The sequence below is a fragment of the Mustelus asterias genome, chromosome 27 (genome assembly GCF_964213995.1).
Source record: "Mustelus asterias chromosome 27, sMusAst1.hap1.1, whole genome shotgun sequence".
Classification (NCBI taxonomy): Eukaryota; Metazoa; Chordata; class Chondrichthyes; order Carcharhiniformes; family Triakidae; genus Mustelus; species Mustelus asterias.
Window position 1 is genome coordinate 31,460,377 of NC_135827.1, and position 21,322 is coordinate 31,481,698.

The following is a 21,322-nucleotide window of genomic DNA, read 5'->3' on the forward strand; positions in this document are numbered from 1 at the left end:
CTGCACTGATTCTCCGACAGAACATCTTACCCAGGCCCTATCTCCTTAACCCCGCATATTTACCCAGATAAATTCCTTAATCTACACGTCTTGGGCCACAAAGGGGCAATTTGGCATGGCCAAGTCACCTAGCCTGCTCATCTTAAAACACCAAGGGGCAATTTGGCATGGCCAAGTCACCTAGCCTGCTAATCTTAAAACACCAAGGGGCAATTTGGCATGGCCAAGTCACCTAGCCTGCTAATCTTAAAACACCAAGGGGCAATTTGGCATGGCCAAGTCACCTAGCCTGCTAATCTTAAAACACCAAGGGGCAATTTGGCATGGCCAAGTCACCTAGCCTGCTAATCTTAAAACACCAAGGGGCAATTTGGCATGGCCAAGTCACCTAGCCTGCTAATCTTAAAACACCAAGGGGCAATTTGGCATGGCCAAGTCACCTAGCCTGCTAATCTTAAAACACCAAGGGGCAATTTGGCATGGCCAAGTCACCTAGCCTGCTAATCTTAAAACACCAAGGGGCAATTTGGCATGGCCAATTCACCTAACCTGCACATCTTAAAACACCAAGGGGCAATTTGGCATGGCCAATTCACCTAACCTGCACATCTTAAAACACCAAGGGGCAATTTGGCATGGCCAATTCACCTAACCTCCACATCTTAAAACACCAAGGGGCAATTTGGCATGGCCAATTCACCTAACCTCCACATCTTAAAACACCAAGGGGCAATTTGGCATGGCCAATTCACCTAACCTCCACATCTTAAAACACCAAGGGGCAATTTGGCATGGCCAATTCACCTAACCTGCACATCTTAAAACACCAAGGGGCAATTTGGCATGGCCAATTCACCTAACCTCCACATCTTAAAACACCAAGGGGCAATTTGGCATGGCCAATCCACCTAACCTGCACATCTTAAAACACCAAGGGGCAATTTGGCATGGCCAATTCACCTAACCTCCACATCTTAAAACACCAAGGGGCAATTTGGCATGGCCAATCCACCTAACCTGCACATCTTAAAACACCAAGGGGCAATTTGGCATGGCCAATCCACCTAACCTCCACATCTTAAAACACCAAGGGGCAATTTGGCATGGCCAATTCACCTAACCTCCACATCTTAAAACACCAAGGGGCAATTTGGCATGGCCAATTCACCTAACCTCCACATCTTAAAACACCAAGGGGCAATTTGGCATGGCCAATCCACCTAACCTCCACATCTTAAAACACCAAGGGGCAATTTGGCATGGCCAATCCACCTAACCTGCACATCTTAAAACACCAAGGGGCAATTTGGCATGGCCAATTCACCTAACCTCCACATCTTAAAACACCAAGGGGCAATTTGGCATGGCCAATCCACCTAACCTGCACATCTTAAAACACCAAGGGGCAATTTGGCATGGCCAATTCACCTAACCTGCACATCTTAAAACACCAAGGGGCAATTTGGCATGGCCAAGTCACCTAACCTGCACATCTTAAAACACCAAGGGGCAATTTGGCATGGCCAATCCACCTAACCTCCACATCTTAAAACACCAAGGGGCAATTTGGCATGGCCAATTCACCTAACCTGCTAATCTTAGGACTATTTCTTTGACAACGTTGAGTTCATCCGACCTAATATCACTCTGTGCGTCACGGTGTCATACTTTAGTTTAGAATGCCCCATGTGAAGCCTCCTGCTTAAGTTTTATTACATTAAAGGCGCTATATAAATACAGGTTGTTGTTAGTAAAGGTAATTTAATGCATATGCAATAACCCGCATTGCCCACCCCAGCTTGTTCCAAACACATTTAGCCATTTGCAGTATCATTAATACAAACCCGAGCGATAAAGCAAACAGGAAGGTGGTGTGTACCAATGCACAGATGTCATTCCGCATCAGGGCACGTTTGTGCAGAATTTCTCGCTGCAGGACAATGAGCAGGAAAAGCAAGCCCAGCATCAGGTATCCAAGGTTACTCAGGATATTGTTAAATGCACTGTCAAAGGAAAGCACACAGTTAACTCCGAATAGGCAGGCACAGGAAAGCAATAAATAATGGGGGAGGCGATGTCCCAGTGGTATTATCGTGAGACTATTACCTGGAAACATAGAAGATAGGAGCAGGAGGAGGCCATTTGGCCCTTCGAGCCTGCTCCGCCATTCATTACGATCATGGCTGATTGTCCAACTCAATAGCCCAATCCTGCTTTCTCCCCATAACCTTTGACCCCATTCGCCCCAAGTGCTATATCCAGCCGCCTCTTGAATACATTTGACATCAACTACTTCCTGTGGCAATGAATTCCACAGGCTCACCATTCTTTGGGTGAATTAGGTTAATCCAGAATCTAATCTTCTGGGGACCCCGGTTCGAATCCTGACACAGCAGATGGTAAAATTTGAATTCAATAAAAAATATATGGAATTAAGAATCTACTGATGGCCATGAAACCATTGTCGATTGTCGGAAAAACCCATCTGGTTCACTTATGTCCTTTAGGGAAGGAAATCTGCCGTCCTTATCTGGTCTGGCCTACATGTGACTCCAGAGCCACAGCAATGTGGTTGACTCTCAACCGCCCTCCAAGGGCAACCGGGGATGGGCAATAAATGCTGGACAGCCAGTGACGCCCATGTCCCATGAATGAATAAACAAAAAGAATTTCAGGGTTGGCTAACAGCCAGCTCCCAGACTGCACCAGGCTGTGTTCTGCACAACTGACCTAGTTTGCTCTTAAACCCGCAGGCGCCTCCAGCCCCGAGTAGGGTGAGGGCGGCAGGTATGTGGGAGCAACATCGTCTCCAAATTCAACATACACACCATTCAATTCTCCATGGAAACTGCTTCGGCGTCCTTGGCTCAAAACCCTGGAAGCCCCAACCTTACAGCACATTCACAGCAAGGACTGCAGGGTGGAATTTTCCAGCCCTTCCCGCCAGTCTGATCTTCCAGTCCTGTTGAAGTCGAATCCCCCCTCCCCCTGCTCACAGCAGGGTGGGCGAAGCATGCAAAGGGATGTAGACTTGGGCAGGACTGGAAGATCCCGCTGTTAGCCAATGGTTTGCCACATCCGCCGTGGGAGAACCCGCCATGGGCCAGGGATGGGTGTGGAAAATCCCAGCTGCTGTGTGCCAGGAAGTATTGGTGGTGTTACCACCTTCTGAAGGGCAATTAAGGATGGCAATAATGGTTTTGCAAGCAATGTCCATAACCCGGGAATGAAAATAAATGATTGTCCTCTATAAAGGTGATATTATTTGAGAGGACTAGAATACAAAAGCATGGATGTACTGCTGAGGCTTTATATGGCTTTGGTCAGACCACATTGGAGTATTGTGAGCAATTTTGGGCCCCGTACCTAAGGATGGATGTGCTGGCCTTGGAGAGGGTCCAGAGGAGGTTCACAAGAATGATCCCAGGAATGAAAAGCTTAACATATGAGGAGCGTTTGAGGACACTGGGTCTGTACTCGATGGAGTTTAGAAGGATGAGTTTGAGTTTACGTTTTTTAAGTTTAAGTTTATTTATTAGTGCCACAAGTAGGCTTACATTAACACTGCAATGAAGTTACTGTGAAAATCCCCCAGTCGCCACACTCCGGCGCCTGTTCGGGTACACTGAGAGAGAATTTAGCATGGCCAATGCACCGCACCTTCATGTCTTTCGAACTGTGGGAGGAAACCGGAACATCCGGAGGAAACCCACGCAGACATGGGGAGAATGTGCAGGCTCTGCACAGACAGTGAACCAAGTCGGAATTGAACCCAGGTCCCTGGCGCTGTGAGGCATCAGTGCTAACCACTGTGCCATTGTGAGCCCTTGAGGGAGGATCTCATTGAAACTGCAGAATACTGAAAGGCCTGGATAGAGTGCACGTGGGAATGATGTTTCAATTAGTGGGAGAGACTAGAATCCGAGTCACAGCCTCAGGGTAAAGGGTCGTCCCTTTAGAACCGAGATGAGGAGGAATTTCTTCAGCCAGAGGGTGGTGAATCTGTGGAATTCATTGCCACAGAAGGCTGTGGAGGCCGGGTCATTGAGTGTCTTTAAGACAGACATTGATAGGTTCTTGATTGGTAAGGGGATCAAAGGTTATGGGGAAAAGGCAGCAGTAATGGGGTTGAGAAACTTATCGGCCATGATTGAATGGCAGAGCAAACTTGATGGGCTGAATGGCCTAATTCTGCTCCTATATTTATGGCCTTATAGTCCATTCCCTGCAGCACGCAGCACAACAAAGATCAGGGAGAACAGATTCGATCAGGAGAATACGTTTTGTGTCATGAACCCTCATCTCTTCTGCTTTAACACCGTTATATCAGCATGAACACTACATGAAAGATGTCTGAACAGCGTCTGAGGTGATTAATCCAGAAACTCAGCTAATGTTCTGGAGACCAAGGTTCGAATCCCACCACGGCAGATGGTGGAATTTGAATTCAATAAAAAATACCTGGAATTAAGAATCTACTGATGACCATGAAACCATTGTCGGTTGTGGTAAAAACCCACCTGGTTCACTAATGTCCTTTAGGGAAGGAAATCTGCCTAAGTCTGGCCTATATGTGACTCCAGAGCCACAGCAATGTGGTTGACTCTCAACTGCCCTTGGGCAACTAGGGATGGGCAATAAATGCTGGCCAGCCAGCGATGCCCATGTCCCACGAATGAATTTTTTAAAAGCAGCAGCGGCACAGTCACTAACCTGAGTACCCCCAGTGGATGAGCACACATGAAATTGTAGTAACAAATATCCTGATTTCCTGTGATATTGAAAACCTGTTGGATGAGATGATGAATAAATCTGTCAGTACTTTCCTGTTGACAATGATAATGGGTTTTTGATATTCTGTGTGTGAGTACAGTTGGGTCTCTTTGGCCTCCCAGTCTTTCCTCAGGTTTTGATCAGCAGAGGTCATTTATCAATTTGGCTCTTTCCCGAAATTGCTTGGGTGACAACTTGGCATTTATTGGGGGAATGCTGCCCGACTCAACTTTCTCTCCACCAGTTACATTCATGGGCAGAGGGGAAGGGAAGAGACACAGGGGTCTGGAGCTGGCATAGGTATGGTTAGAAAAACGGGGTACAAGACAGGGGAACAAAGTGTGACGGAACTTTGAGTTGCAATTGGTGAGATTAGTGATGAAGAAGTTGAGTCTGGAGATGAAAGTGTGGAGTTTTCCTGAGTCCTTACTGAAATAATAGTCAGTACGATAGTGTAAAACAGTGTAAAACAGTGTAAAACAGTGTAAAAGTAATGTTGGAGGTCAGTGTGGTGCAGATTTATACCTTTGACATAATAAGCCATTCCTGACACAGACACCCCAATTGGCAGTAGCACGATTGTCGTGAAATTGCCCCAAGTTGTCATTCCAGCCTGTGCAGGTGCAGACATCGCCAGGAACCTCCAACCTCGCCCGCGGCTGGGTCTCTCCGGTGCTGCTGCAGTGAATTGAGTTTTGGCTAGGCGTCAAATTCTCCGTTCTCGCTGGCAGTGAACGAGATCGGAGAATCCCGCCCAAATCTAAAATTATCTGGGCTATTCGTTGCCCCTATGGGCTGTGACTTTGATGAGCCATTCCCATTCCACAGCTACGACTGTCAGCAACTTTTACAGATGCACCATAGAAAGCATTCTTTCTGGTTGTATCACAGCTTGGTCTGGCTCCTGCGCTGCCCAAGACCGCAAGAAATTACAGAAGGTCATGAATGTAGCCCAATCCATCACGCAAACCGGCCTCCCATCCATTGACTCTTTGTCTACACTTCCCACTCCCTCGGCAAAGCAGCCAGCATAATCAAGGACCTCACGCACCCCGGACATTCTCTCTTCCACCTTCTCCCATTGGGAAAAAGATACAAAAGTCTGAGGTCACGTACAAACCGACTCAAGAACAGCTTCTTCCCTGCTGCCATCAGACTTCTGAATGGACCTACCTCGTATTAAGTTGATCTTTCTCTACACTCTAGCTATGACTGTAACAATACATTCTGCACTCTCTCCTTTCCTTCTCTATGAACGGTATGCTTTGTCTGTATAGCGTGCAAGAAACAATACTTTTCACTGTATACTAATACATGTGACAATAATAAATCAAATCACAGGTTCTTCTTTCCTGCTTCTGTGTTGAGTCTGGAGCAGTAGAGGGGAGCTGCCGTTGCAACACTCAGTTCACGGTTGTTTAATTCACATCACTGGGAAAGGTAGGTATGGAAATCAGCAAAACTAATTCATTGCATTCCCACATTTCTGGCCATTAAAACGGTTTGCTTCAAAAAAGTTGCAGCAGGAGAGTACTGGGCACAATGATTTCCAAGACTTATTCTCCTAACCCCGCTTCTTCGCACCAGCTCTGAGGTCACAAAAATGTACAATTGAAATGTTAACTTTTAATAGTGCTCAGTTCCAGACGGATGCCACCATAGGGGTCACTTCCGATATCACTGTTCCCATGTTACCACCAAACTGCTGTCAGTCAATTGTGTTATGGACTTGGAATCAGAATTGAATTCACTCAGTTTGAATCACAACAGAATTCACTCAGATTTTCACCCTTCTGCGTTGGGTTAAATGAAGATCATTTCTTAGTTTGTGTGGGGAGAAAACATAAGATTAAGCGAGCATTTTTCACACTGTGATTAACTGCGTATCTAATGGAAGCCAACTTTGATGAATCCTTTACCAATTCCTTTGGTGGCCTCCTTCGCTAGCACCTTCCAAACTCACGGCCTCTTACCACCTACAAGGGCAGCAGAAACACGGGAACACCATCACGTGCAAGTTCCCCATTAAAGTCATACACCGTCCTGACTTGGAACTATGGGCGGGATTCTCCAGCCGCGCTGGTCTAAAAGCCGGAAATTCCTGCTCGACTGTCAATGGGGTTTCACATTGTCTGCAACCTACCCGCTAAAATTCCAGTGGCGGGCGGAATGGGAGAATTCCGGCCATATCATCGTTCTTTCACTGTTGCTGGGTCTCCATCCTGGGACTCCCTCCCTAACAGCACTGTGGGTGCACTTACACCACATGGACTGCAGCGGTTCAAGATGGCAGCTCACCACCACCTTCCCAAGGGCAACTAGGGATGGGCAACAAATGTTGACCTATCCAGTGACGCCCACGTCCCATGAAAGAATAAAGAAACTCCAGTGCTTAACATCTCTGTAATATTCTGCCCTCCTTTCAATATCGTTGAGTATGCTTCCAATTCTGAGTGTGTGTGTGTGTGTGTGTATGTGAGTGTGTGTGTGAGAAAGTGTGTGTGTGAGAGAGTGTGAGTGTGTGTGAGAGTATGTGTTTTTTATAGCTGGCTGTGAACCATTTACAGAGGATGTGAATTTCAACAATTGGCCAGTACACCCCCAAACTATTGGTTCCCAACCTGTGGCCTGTGGACCAATGGTGCACCATGAGGATATTGCAAGTTGTCCCATGGAAAAAAGTAATACATACAAGGTACACGTAATTGTATCATAGAATCCCTACAGTGCAGAAGGAGGCCATTCAGCCCACCAAGTCTGCACTGACCACAATCCCACCCAGGCCATATTCCCATAACTATAATTCCCATAACATATTCCCATAACATATTTATCCTGCTATTCCCCTGACACTAAGGGACAATTTAACATGGCCAATCAACCTAACCCACACATCTTTGGACTGTGGGAGGAAACCCACACCATCACAGGGAGAATGTGCAAACTCCACACAGACAGTGACCCAAGCTGGAATTGAACCTGGGTCCCTGGCCCTATGAAGCAGCAGTGCTAACCATTGTGCCACCGTGTTGTCATACTCAATGTTGCATGATTATTTGCAGTGTAATTTGCTTCACAAGCATCTATGTGTAATAAAATCCATTATTATTCTCTGAAAATGTGCATTTGTTTTCAAGGAGCAGTTAGATATAACACTTGAGGCAAAGGGGATCAAAGGATATAAAGTAAAGTTAAAGTTTATTTATTAGTCACAAGTAAGGCTTACATTAACAGTTCAATGAAGTTACTGTGAAATTCTCCTAGTCGCCACAGTCCAGCGCCTGTTCGGGTCAATGCACCCTAACCAGCACTTCTTTCAAAATGTGGGAGGAACCGGAGCACCCGGAGGAAACCCACGCAGACACGGGAAGAACGTGCAAACTCCACACAGACAGTGACCCAAGCCAGGAATCGAACCCGGGTCCCTGGCGCTGTGAGGCAGCAGTGCTAACCACTGGAGGAAGGCGGGATCGGGCGATTGAACTTGATCAGCCATGATCATAATGAATGGTGGGGCAGGCTCGAAGGGCTGAATGGCCTCCTCCTGCTCCTATTTACTACGTGCTGAAGATGTACAGGTAAATGTGCTGTGGTGAGTGCAATGCAACTGAGAGTGTGTATCACAACCTATTAGAAACAGTTGCATTTTTAACACCGGTTGCTATAAAAGTTTGCCCCCCTGCCAGCCACAAGCTGGGGAAAAAAAGTTTAGAATGGTTCATGTATGTTGTGGTCCGCAAAAAGCTTTTGATGACGATCCAGTGGTCCACGTAAAGGAAAAGGTTGGGAACCACTACCCTAAACTGTCCTGGCACACGACCCATCGAGCATCGCCCGGACTCCTCAAGTGTAATGTCTAACCGCTGTTGAAAATAAATGTGCACGTTTTCAGAGAATAATAACGGATTTTATTACACAAGGATGTTTGTGAAATAAATTACACTGCAAATAATCATGTAACATTGATTGTGATACATTCGAAGTGCGCGCAACTGTATTTTTTTTTCCAATTTATTCAAACCCAGGATTCGTATCCCCGCAAACATAAATGTTTAAGTAAGTGTGGAATTCAACTTCTTACCGTCTGATATGTGATGACCAGCTGAATCACTGGCAGTGCGTAGAAAACAGCGATTGTTGCAATATTCCTGATAAATGAAGAAAATTGCATCATTCTTAAATAGCCAAAATATTCTTTAACCCTCAGGAATTCAGCAAAAGTTACACATACAGGAGATGTTTGCTCTCAGACTTCCCCAACCATTCTTAAAATATACTCAGGAATGCAATATCCCGGAGATATTTTGTGAAATAAACCTCAGTAGAATGTCACACAGAGACAGCAGAGGAGGAGGCCATTCGGCCCATTGTGTCTGTGCCAGAGTTATCTGGTTAATCCCCCCCCCCCTTTTTTCCCCCTCATAGCCCTGCAAACATTTTCCCTTCAAGTATTTATCCAATTATCTTTTAAATGGGTGGCATGGTGGCACAGTGGTTAGCACTGCTGCTTCACAGCGCCAGGGACCGGGGTTTGATTGGGTCAATGTCTGTGCGGAGTTTGCACGTTCTCCCCGTGTCTGCGTGGGTTTCCTTCCATAGTGCGAAAGACGTACTGGTTAGATGCAATGGCCATGCTAAATTCTCCCTCAGTGTACCCGAACAGGCGCAGGAGTGTGGCGGCTACGAGATTTTCACAGTAACTTCATTGCAGTGTGAGTGTAAGGCTACTTGTGACAAATAAATAAACTTTAAACTTTAAATCTGCTTCCACCGCAGGCAGTGCAATCGAGCTCACGACAATTCACTGTGTAAATGAACAAATCCTCATGTCACTTCCGATTCTTTTGCTAATCACCTTAAATCTGTCGCTTCCAGTTTCAGACTCTTTGCCAGTGGAAACTGTTCCAGCTTATTTAATCTGTCAAAATCTGTTACAATTTTAAACACTGCTATCAAATCTCCTCTTCACCTTTTCTGTTCTAAGGAGAACAATCCCAGCTTCTCCAATCTTTCCACAGAGGCCCCTCATATCTGGCACCATTCCAGGAACATGGTACAGAATCCCTACATTGTGAATCACATCAGCCTCCTGCTAGCCTGGCATTGAATTGAATGGTGATATTTCTCCTATTAAAAACCCTTATGTCTAACAACAGCAGGGAGTGTTGTGTAAGGAAGCTCTTGTGATGGGTGGGCTTCAACGGACTAACCACAGGAGACTCAGGGACAGATTACAATTGTTTATTCCTGATCTAATATGGAGAGTACCTACCCTTGAGAAAGCTCCAAAGCAGCACTCTCCTTTAATACAGCACTCAGCTCCAGTACAGCGATCTCAGAGAAACTTTCATAGAATCCCTACAGCGCAGAAGGGGGTCATTTGGCCCATTGAGTCTGCACCGACCACAGGCCCTATCCCCATAACCCCATGCATTTACCCTAGCTAGTCCCCCTGACACTAAGGGGCAATTTAGCACGGCCAATCCACCTGACCCGCACATCTTTGGACTGTGGGTGGAAACCGGAGCACCCGGAGGAAACCCACACAGATACTGGGAGAATGTGCAAACTGCACACAAGGCAGTGACCCAAGCCGGGAATCGAACCCAGGTCCCTGGCGCTGTGAGGCAGCAGTGCTAACCACTGTGCCACCGTGCCGCCCTGTAATACAGCACTCTCAGCTCGAACTCACAGACGCACACTCTTTATACAGTTAGTCAGTACACAGGACATAGTTTTAAATTCCAATCTTGTCTGCATAGATTGTTAAATCTTCACCCAAAAGCAGGACTTGCTATCTGCTCCTAAGTGTGCAAGGAAGCTATGGTCCCTCTTATGAAAAGAAGGTTGTGATAGCTGCAATCCCCATGGCAAATGTCACTCACACTGTTTATTTAAAGTTCGAGGATATGAGCAAATGAAGACTCCAATCATTTCAGAGGTGACTTTCCATTATTCATTTTGGACTGTGGGTGTCACTGGCTAGTCCAGCATTTATTACCCATCCCTAATTACCCTCGAGAAGGTGATAGTGAGCTATGGTCTTGATTGCTGGAGTCCATGTGGTGTAGGTACAGCCACAGTGCTGTTAGTGAGGGAGCTCCAGGATTTTGATTCAGTGACAATGAAGGAATGGTGATACAGTTCCAAGTTAGTTCGGTGTGTGATTTGGAGAAGAACTTGCAGGGTGTGCGGTCTCTCTGCATTTGCTGCCCTTGTGTTCCTAGGTGGTAGAAGTCACAGGTTTTGCAAGGAGCTGTCGAAGGAGCCCTTGGCATGTTGTCGCAGTGCATCTTGAGATGGTGTACACTGGTATCACAGTGCAGGGGTTGTGGAGGGAGTGAATGTTTAAGATGGTGGATGGGGTGCCAATCAAGCGGGCTGCTTGGTTTGCATAGTACCAAGCTCTTAGAGTGTTGTTGAAGTTGCACTCTTCCGGGCAAGTGGATTGCAGGGTCAATGGTAGGGTTCTGAAGACTGTGGAGGAACAGAGAGATCTTGGGGTCCATATCCACAGATCTCTGAAGGTTGCCACGCAAGTGGATAGAGCCATGAAGAAGGCCTAGTGTGTTAGCTTTTATTAACAGGGGGTTGGAGTTTAAGAGCCGTGGGGTTATGCTGCAACTGTACAGGACCTTGGTGAGACCACATTTGGAATATTGTGTGCAGTTCTGGTCACCTCACTATAAGAAGGATGTGGAAGCGCTGGAAAGAGTGCAGAGGAGATTTACCAGGATGCTGCCTGGTTTGGAGGGTAGGTCTTATGAGAAAAGGTTGAGGGAGCTCGGGCTGTTCTCTCTGGAGCGGAGGAGGTTGAGGGAAGACTTAATAGAGGTTTATAAAATGATGAAGGGGATAGATCGAGTGAACGTTCAAAGACTATTTCCTCGGGTGGATGGAGCTATTACAAGGGGGCATAACTATAGGGTTCATGGTGGGAGATATAGGAAGGATATCAGAGGTAGGTTCTTTACGCAGAGAGTGGTTGGAGTGTGGAATGGACTGCCTGCAGTGATAGTGGAGTCAGACACTTTAGGAACATTTAAGCGGTTATTGGATAGGCACATGGAGCACACCAGGATGATAGGGAGTGGGATAGCTTGATCTTGGTTTCAGATAAAGCTCGGCACAACATCGTGGGGCTGAAGGGCCTGTTCTGTGCTGTACTGTTCTATGTTCTAAGTGGAAAGTATTCCATCACATTCCTGACTTGTGCCAGATGCTGGACAGGCTTTGAGGAGTCAGGAGGTGAGTTGCTCACCGCACAATTCTCAGCCTCAGACCTAGTAGCCGTAGTACCTATATGGCTGGTCCAGTTTAGTTTGTGGCCAATGATAATCCCCAGGATGTTGCTGGTGTTGATTCAGTGATGGTAATGCCATGGGGAGATTATCTCTGGCTGGAGATGATCATTACCCAGCATTTGTGTGGTGGAAATGTCACTTGCCACTCGTTAGCCCAAACCTGAATGTTATCCCGTGTCCTATTAGCTGCACACCTTTAAACAGCCTGTCATCTACTTTCAATCAGCTATTATGAAGGCAGCGACTGCACAAATTCCACATCTGTTGTGCCATTTCACTGGGCTGCATACATGACTGCTTCATTACCTACAGGTTTTATTAACTCTCTGCGTGAGGGCTTAGTTGGTAACTTCAATGCACAGTGAAACTCTAAGCTCTATCCCAGTCTGAGCTGGGTTCATTAATCTCAGTCGGAACTCTGTTAGGAGCAGCACAATTGGTCCGGTTGAGTTGGGGAGCTCGGAGACGTTAACCCTCATCACAGGAAATTCCTCGTCCCTCGAAACCACACGGCTATTGGACATCAGGTGAAGAAAGGATGTTGCCCTCCCTGGTTAAATAGCCACTCCAAGCTCAAGGACATTGGCTACTTGGTCAAATGTCACAAGGCAGACAATGGGTGGGATTCTCCTAAAAGTGCCGAATTCGCGTGAAGTCTGGAGTAAATCCCGCTGGTTTTTACAGCGGGATTTTGAAAATTAATCTCCCACACTCTGAGCACTACGGAGTGCCTCAGGGGGATTCACACTAAAAATCATGGGTCGGCACCTCCCATCCCCTCCACCCCCGGGGCAGGCCAATCACCCTCCCACCCCTCCCCGATGGCCAGCCCCAGTCGCTGGCCTCCCTCCTTCTGTCACTGCTGAGTGCAAAGTGGCAGTGGGAAACCCCACCCCCCCCACCTCCACCAATGTCCCCCCCAGAGGCCCCGCCACCATTCGGCCCTGCCCCATGGCACTGCCCATCGAGCAGTGCCACTTTCCCCTTTGGGCAGTGACGGGGGGCCAGACTGGCACTGCCAAGCTGGCAATGCCCGTGGGGCATCCCCCCTCACCCCCGACGGGGGGGGGGGGGGGGGGGGTCTGGCACGCATCGATGGCCTCCCTTCACTCCAGTGGGGTCAGGCCACCAGCTCCCCGTTGGTGGGGAGCTATACTCAACCCCGCTGGAGTGAAACACTACTAGCAGGGGCGGAGACTCTTGCAGGCCCGGAGACTTCAGTCCCGGGCCTGCGAATGAAATGGTAATTCTAATTTTAATAATTTACGCAGCTCTGCGCCAATATCTGGCACGGAGCTGACAGCACTGGAAATCCGGCGGCCGGAGACTCGTGGAGGCCATGGCGCCCAGTGGGGAGTTCGCAAAACGGCCTCTGCTTGAGTCTCCCGGCCCTCTGCTCTGGTCTGGGAGAATCGCCCCCAAATGATCTTGAAACAGCGTCCCAGCTGGAATCAGAGCCTTGAAGAGCTGTGGGGAAGTGGGGGTGGGTGATGGTGAAAAACTGAATGAAAATGAACAACCCTAAACAAATTCCAACAATCCCCTACGTGAGAAACTTGACTAACCAGAAATAGATTTTGTATTTTTTGCTGAGAACTCGCTTGTCTTTCCGGGCGAGGTCGGAGACGTACAGAAACTTCTGCAGGGACAGAAAGAAAGGAAGAGATGTTTAGGAAGGGTTTGCCGCTCTTTCCGTGTCTGTGGCTGTTGTCCAGGGAGCGGCGAGTGACATGTAGTCACCCCACAGTCTGAAAAATATAAATCAAATACCATGAGACGTGACAACTTTCAGAGAATTAGAAGCAGATTCCTTATCCCACCTCCTGGTTTACATGGTTTCCGGTTTTGGGGCGACTGCAGTGGGAAAGTCCCGCCCGTTAAGCTTTACAGCATAGAAAGAAGCCCTTCGGCCCCTGTGCCAGTTGTCAAGCACCTATCTATTCTAATACCAATTATCCAGCACTTGGAAATGCGAGACATGAGTTAATACTCGTTGCCGGGGGAGGTAGTGGAAGCAGATATGATAGTGAGTTTTGAGGGGCGTCTGGACAAATACATGAATAGGATGGGAATAGAGGGATATGGTCCCCGGAAGGGTAGGGGGTTTTAGTTCAGCCGGGCAGCATGGTCGGTGCAGGCTTGGAGGGCTGAAGGGCCTGTTCCTGTGCTGTAATTTGCTTTGTTCTAATCCAATGTAGGATTTAGTTTAAATGCTCACTGTGGCAGCTTGAGATGGTAAAAACAAATCTCAATAAACTGGTGCCAGTAATAAGTGTCAGATTGTCATTAATCATAGAATCACAGAATCCTACAGTGCAGAAGGAGACCATTCGGCCCACAGAGTCTGAATCCCACCCAGGCCCTATCCCCATAACCCCATGTATTTACCCTAGCTGGTCCTCCTGACACTAAGGGGCAATTTAGCACGGCCAATCCACCTAACCCCCACATCGTTGGGCTTAAGAAGTCTAATTAAAAGCCTAGCTGGCTCGCTCGTCTTTAGAACAGGAAACCTGTCACCAGCCAAAGGCCAACGAGATGACACTTAATTGTCTTTTGAAATGGCCGAATAATTCACGGCCGTTCGCAGGATGGGGATTGTACACCAGGCTTTCCACTGACGGCCAAGAACGTCCCAATAACGTATCTTACTTTAAAAAAAAGCTGTGTTTTGTTTTATTAATTCATGGGGCATGGGTGTCACTGGCTAGCCAGCATTTATTGCCCATTCCTAGTTGCCCCAGGGCAGTTGAGAGTCAACCACATTGCTGTGGCTCTGGAGTCACATGTAGGCCAGACCAGGTAAGGACAGCAGATTTCCTTCACTAAAGGACATTAGTGAGCCAGATGGGTTTTTCCGACAATCAACAATGGTTTCATGGTCATCAGCAGATTCTTAATTCCAAATTTGTTTTTTAATTGAATTCAAATTCCACCATCTGCTGTGGTGGGATTCGAATCCAGGACCTGGGAACATTAGCTGAGCGAATTTGAAGACACAAACCTTGGTTCTAATGACATTTTTATCAGAATCAATGTCAGCCAGAGTGTCGTATTCATCCTCCTCAATGGAACTGAGAGAGTCGAGGCGAGGTCGGATCACATTTTCTAACGGTCGTTCTGTGAAGGGGTAGGGGAGGTTAACAAAAGGTTAGCGTGCAACAAGTCTTGGCCACAAAGTACTCTGCTTACAGGAGAAACCAGAACAAATATCTCCAAAAAAAACCACTGCCCAGAGCCACAGAGCGTAGTCAGGCAGTACCCTTGAAAAGTACAGCCTCTCATCAGGGCTAATGTTCCAGGGACGCTAGCGAATCTCCAAAATCTCACTGCCAACAAGTAATTCTTCATGTCCGATAATCGGTCAGTGAGCATTGTCAGGCTGTTTGTCTCTGGAAGGCATCACAAAGCAGATTTTGTCCTCACCCAATGTGAACTCCTTGAGCATCAGGTCTGGAATACTAGCCGATTAAGGCCCAGGCTCCACCCTCCTCTAGGGAACTGAGGTCAATTGCAACTCCCTATCTGCCACGGATCAGTGAGCACACCTCAGATTTAAATGGGACTTTCCTGATTTGAGAAGATGTCCCGCATGCCTGATGGAATCACACACCACCCCCATTAATTTTTGTTTTAATCCTTCACGGGACATGGGCGTCGCTAGTTGGCCAGCATTGACCAGATAAGCATTGCCCATCCCTAGTTGCCCTTGTCCAGAGGGCAATCAAGAGTCAACCACATTGCTGTGGCTCTGGAGTCACATGTAGGCCAGACCGGGTAAGGACGGCAGATTTCCTTCCTTAAAGGACATTAGTGAACCAGATGCGTTTTTCCGACAATCGGCCATGATTTTACGGTCATCAGTAGATTCTTAATTCCAGATTAATTCCACCATCTGCCGTCTTCGAACCCGGGGCCCCAGAGTATTAGCTGAGTTTCTGGATGAATAGTCTAGGGTTAATACCACGAGGCCATTGCCTCCCCCAATATTTAGGAATATGTTGAGCCTGTATAATATATTAACATTCATGAGCTCAATGCTGGTACACAAGTAATGCATGAATATTCATGTGCTTTTCTTAATTTTTCATTTTTATAACAGTTGAAATCCAATGCTGTTCAGGGATTAACTTGCTCTAATTCAGCACTGGTCAACGAGCCATTTCTTTACATTCTATTTTCATGCAGTTGTTAACCCAGTTAATTAAATGGGTTAACAAAATGAACTTGGTTTGATATCTGCTAATAAGATGCTACCCAATGCCCTAAACTGCACCGAGCTTCTCTCTCAGATCGATTGCTGAATCGCTGATCCAGAAATGCCATGAATCGGCGCGCTTTAACATTTTCTCTTGGCTAATGGTTGACGATAAGATCACATTTTAATTCTGTGTTATGATCAAACGCGTGAACTGCGAGCTTGGTCTGTAACACATGCGCCTCATGGTTATCTCAGGGATGAGATTAGCCCAATTCAGTCGCTTGACTACTACCTCCAGATCGGCGTTGAGAAAGCTACATAACATTCTCCAATGTCTGTGAATTAGATCATGACAGATATAAGGCATGCAATGAAGTGGCATCAACACTTGATTTGAGGTGAATTTAAGAATCCAGTTGAAGAGATCCTTGGTAAAACAGCAGACCCTCACTGTAATATTCTCAGGGAGACTGTAACCGCTAATATACAATCTTGTAGCCTTTGAAATAAAGGTTTTAAAAAATAAGATGAACCCATTTATTCCAACAAGCCTTTTGGATAAATCAGATCCATCTACCCAAGTTCTTCATAAGGGTTGTCAGAATGTAGACACATTGAGCGGGTTTTCCAGCCACTCTCGCCCCGAAACCAGAAAATCCCACCCGAGGTCAACGGACCTTTGCATAGTCTGTTCCCCCCACCCGCTACGATTCCCTTGGCAGGAAAATTCCCCCCATTGTCCTAAAGCCCTAGCTTCCAATCAACTGTTTAAATCAGAAGAGAGTTAATACATACTTGAGTTTGAACTGATAAGGAGTGAGAGAGAGAGGGAAAATGTTAAATGATACGAGTTGTCCTGGCTAACAAAATGAAGGTGTATCCTCCTTGGGTGGATAATCCTACACGTGTTCTTCTCTTTTCATCATCTTTCTCAACTGCTTCCCTCTCCAGAACCCAACCCTCAGGTGAAATCTGCTCTAAACATCCACAATAATGTTCTTTCCCATGAATACCCAAAAGTGTGATATATGTAGGTTGGGGTGTGTGCTGCACCTTTAAGAGTGTGGGTCATGTGACCCTGGGGGTTAGCTCCACCCAGGGTGGAGCTCAGGGAGTCAGTCTAGGATTGACTGTAGAACAGTACACACCTTCAAAAAAGAGCTCCCACTGTTAAGTCTTCAAGGCCTACCTTGTGGTCCTTCTTACACTCTGCATCGTGACAACCAATACCTAATAGAATTTTCCCACTGACTTCTTCTTAGCACTAACTTCCTCATTTTTACCTTTGCAGCATAGAATCCCTCCAGTGCAGAGGGAGGCCATTCAGCCCATTTAGTCTGCACTGATTCTCCGAAAGAGCATCTTACCCAGGCCCCAGCCATCCCACACTATATCCGTAACTTTGTGCATTTAGCATGGCCAATCCACCTAACCTTTGGAGTGCGGGAAGAAACCGGAGCACCCGGAGGAAACCCACGCAGACACGGAGAGAACCTTCAAACTCCACACAGACAGTGACACAAGCCGGGAATCGAACCCGGGTCCCTGGAGCTGTGAGGCAACCTTGTGCCCTGGGATTTGACTCCTTCACTACAGCCAACGATTTTGTGAAATCTCTTCATACACCTTGAAGTTTTTAACATGGCCTGTAAACGCATGTTCTCAAGAAATGAACCCTTATCAATTTAGCCAACTCCTAATGAGAGCATTACACAGAGGGTCTGCTGGATTTACATTGTGGTGTCTTTTCGTGATATGACACTTTCAAATCACAACTATCAGTATTTGGTACATAGACTTAGCAGCTTCAACTTTATATGCATCAGCACAACCCCAACCCAGCTGGTACCTCATGCTTCCATTCATAAAATCCCTACAGTACAGGAGGAGCCCATTTGGCCAATCGAACTTGTACCGACCACAATCCCACCCAGGCCCTATTCCCGTACCCCCACACATTTACCCTGTTAATCCCCCTGACACTAGGTTCAATTTAGCATGGCCAATCCGCCTAACCCGCACATCTTTGGACTGTGGGAGGAAACCAGAGCACCCGGAGGAAACCCACGCAGGCACGGGGAGAATGTGCAAACTCCACACAGATAGTCACCCAAGGCCAGAATTGAACCTGGGTCCCTGTCGCTGTGAGGCAGCAGCGCTAACCACTGTGCCACCGTGCCACACACACACACACAAGTTCATATGATGCTTATTTTAGCTTCTTCCTCTCCCGTCACTACCTCTTCCCGCCCCCATCTCCCTCACATAAATCCCTCTCCTAACATTTACTGGGTAGGATTCCACAAACAGGCAGTGGACACTTACCAACATCCACAAGCGGACATTGAACATCACCCAGCAATTCCTCTTCAAGGGAACCGCACACTTTAGCCCTTGCATGGTGTTAATGCACAAGCACACTTTCCGGAGAAGTAGATGGGGTAACAATCAAGCCCTGGCCTAGTCCTGGGTTTCAAAGCCCAGCTAACTCAACACTATTGTAATCCATCCTCAAATCACAGAGCATTACATGGCTGGAGACAAAGTGTATTTTTACCTAACTCCCCAACCTGGTATAACTCTAAAATGAATAGATAACTCCCAAATGCAAGTGCTGGTCACGTGACTATTCCCCACATGAAACTGCTGAGTCTATGTTTCACGACATGACAATGGCCAGCAGCGATTAAAAACATCTGGGACATGTCGATCAGATCTTCACCGTGCAGTGATTCTCTCGTGATTCTGTTCACGGTTAAGACTTTTTATTCTCTTATTAAGAAAAGACACTACCAATATCGAAACCTCGCAGGCGGATACAGAAGTTCTGTCCTTTGAACTGGTCTTGCCCTATTGAGTAAAAAGTAATTGGATGGAATGTTAAACAGTGGGTTATAAAGAGAGTCACTTGGTGAGGGGTTGGGCGAGGGGAAGGATTTTGGTTATTGAAATGTTTTTGACACATCCTTGCAAGCTGATAAATCAATAACCTTACCTGTGGCTCAGGTGGTTTTGGAATCATCTTTCCATAGATGCCACTAACTCCGACTATAATAGTCCAATGGCCTAAGCGTGGCTTTCAGACCCATTTCTTACTTCCTCTTCCTCTCTGTCTTGCTCCCTGATTCGTCTTTTGAAAACTCATGAGATATATCCCCCCTCCCCTTCCTCCCCCCTCCTGCTCTAGGTCAGTCCCCACGCTTGATTTGATTTATTATTGTCACTGTACGTATTGTTTCTTGTACACTATACAGACAAAGCATACTGTTCATAGAGAAGGGAAGGACAGGGTGCAGAATGTGGTGTTACAGCCATAGCTACGGTGTAGAGAAAGATCCATTTAATGTAAGGTAGGTCATTCAAAAGTCTGATGGCCGCAGGGAAGAAGCTGTTCTTGAGTCAGTTGGTATGTGACCTCAGACATTTGTATCTTTTTCCCGACGGAAGAAGGTGGGAAAAGATGGGAGAGAGTATGTCCGGGGTGAGTGGGATCCTTGATTATGCTGGCTACTTTTCTGAGGCAGCGGAAAGTGTAGGTGGAGTCAATGGATGGGAGGCTGGTTTGCGTGATGGACTGGGCTTCATTCATGACCCTTTGTAGTTTCTTGCTGGGTTTAGCTGCTCAGTAAAATTATACAGGGGAGGTGAGCGCTCCTGTCTGCATTACATTGGAACCATTATTACAGTGAGAAAAGAAACCCCTCCCTTGTGTGATCCAACAGTCATGGATACAGATAAGACAGCTTCTACTGATTGTTTTCGACTCAGCTTGTGAAGAATCTTGTGATAAAAACAAATCCTTCAAAATAATGATAAATAAATTACAACAGCCTTGGATCAAGCCTGGGTCCACTCTGCTCTCTGTAGTTGATGTGATAGGGCCTTTTATTGATCAACTCTACCTGTCAACAAGTAGTCATCCCAGCCTGCTGACCCTGATTGGATGCATTCCTGGAGTATTTAAATCACGTGGCCTCCTGCCCAGACAATCAACTCGTTTCCCCCATTTCCGTTTGTCGTATGAAGAGAGATTGAACAGTTTCGGCCTATACTCTCTGGAGTTTAGAAGAATGAGGGGAGATCAACGTCGAATTTCAGTAGATCCAGTCTTCAGATTTCTCTGTTCAGGCCCTGCCGAGACCAGGTGAGGCAGAATTTTGTTACTAACCATTAACCACCACCTTCACTAAATCTCTGCTGCGTTATTTAGGTTGGCAACTTTGAGGGAGTGTCGGGAGGAGGTTTATGAGGCAAAACACAATCCTGTAAAAGTCAAAATGGCTCCAAAATAAATAGAAAGTAAATGCATTAAGACATTAATGGCAGTATCTAAAAGAGAGATTGACCAGTTTAGGCCTATACTCTCTGGAATTTAGAGGAATAAGGGGAGATCAAATTGAGGTATACAAGATGATTAAAGGCATGGATAAAGCAGACCTGGAGCGGATGCTTCCTCTTGTGGGGCATTCTAGGACGAGAGGTCGTAGTCTTAGGATAAGGGGTAGCAAATTTAAAACAGAGTTAAGGAGAAAAGACTTCTCCCAAAGGGTTGTGAATCTGTGGAATTTGCTACCCCAAAGTGCAGTGGATGCTGGGACAGTGAGTAAATTTAAGGAGGAGTTAGACAGATTTTTAATTGGTAATGGGTTGAAGGGTTATAGGGGGAAGGCAGGAAAATGGGGATGAGGAGCACATCAGCCAAGATCGAATGGCGGAGTCGACTTGATGGACCGAATGGCCTATTCTGTTCCTAAATCTTATGAACTTATGAACATACCCAGAAATAATTATCCAAAGTGTTCAAAGAATTGGGAAAAATGCATAAAGCCGTGATTTTCCTTCTTCCCTGCTGCCATCAGACTTTTGAATGGACCTACCTCGCATTGAGTTGATCTTTCTCTACACCCTAGCTATGATTGTAACACTACATTCTGCACTCTCTCCTTTCCTTCTCTATGAACGGTATGCTTTGTTGGTATAGCGCGCAAGAAACAACACTTTTCACTGTATACTAATACATGTGACAATAATAAATCAAATCAAA

The 21,322-nt window shown here is 46.5% G+C and overlaps 2 protein-coding genes across 2 annotated transcripts in view; both read right to left on the reverse strand.

Annotated features, from left to right (window-relative positions):
- The window catches only part of LOC144479936 (transgelin-like), a 533,241-nt gene that overhangs the window by 107,458 nt on the left and 404,461 nt on the right, over positions 1-21,322 (reverse strand). The gene's annotated exons all lie outside the window — the stretch shown is intronic.
- The window catches only part of sidt2 (SID1 transmembrane family, member 2), a 115,407-nt gene that overhangs the window by 32,735 nt on the left and 61,350 nt on the right, over positions 1-21,322 (reverse strand). Inside the window, exons 13-17 of the mRNA XM_078198966.1 lie at positions 15,082-15,197; positions 13,643-13,716; positions 8,855-8,921; positions 4,714-4,787; positions 1,880-2,003 (exon numbers count right to left, since the gene is read on the reverse strand). Coding sequence (XP_078055092.1) covers positions 1,880-2,003; positions 4,714-4,787; positions 8,855-8,921; positions 13,643-13,716; positions 15,082-15,197 — 455 coding nt within the window. The remainder of the gene's footprint in view (positions 1-1,879; positions 2,004-4,713; positions 4,788-8,854; positions 8,922-13,642; positions 13,717-15,081; positions 15,198-21,322) is intronic.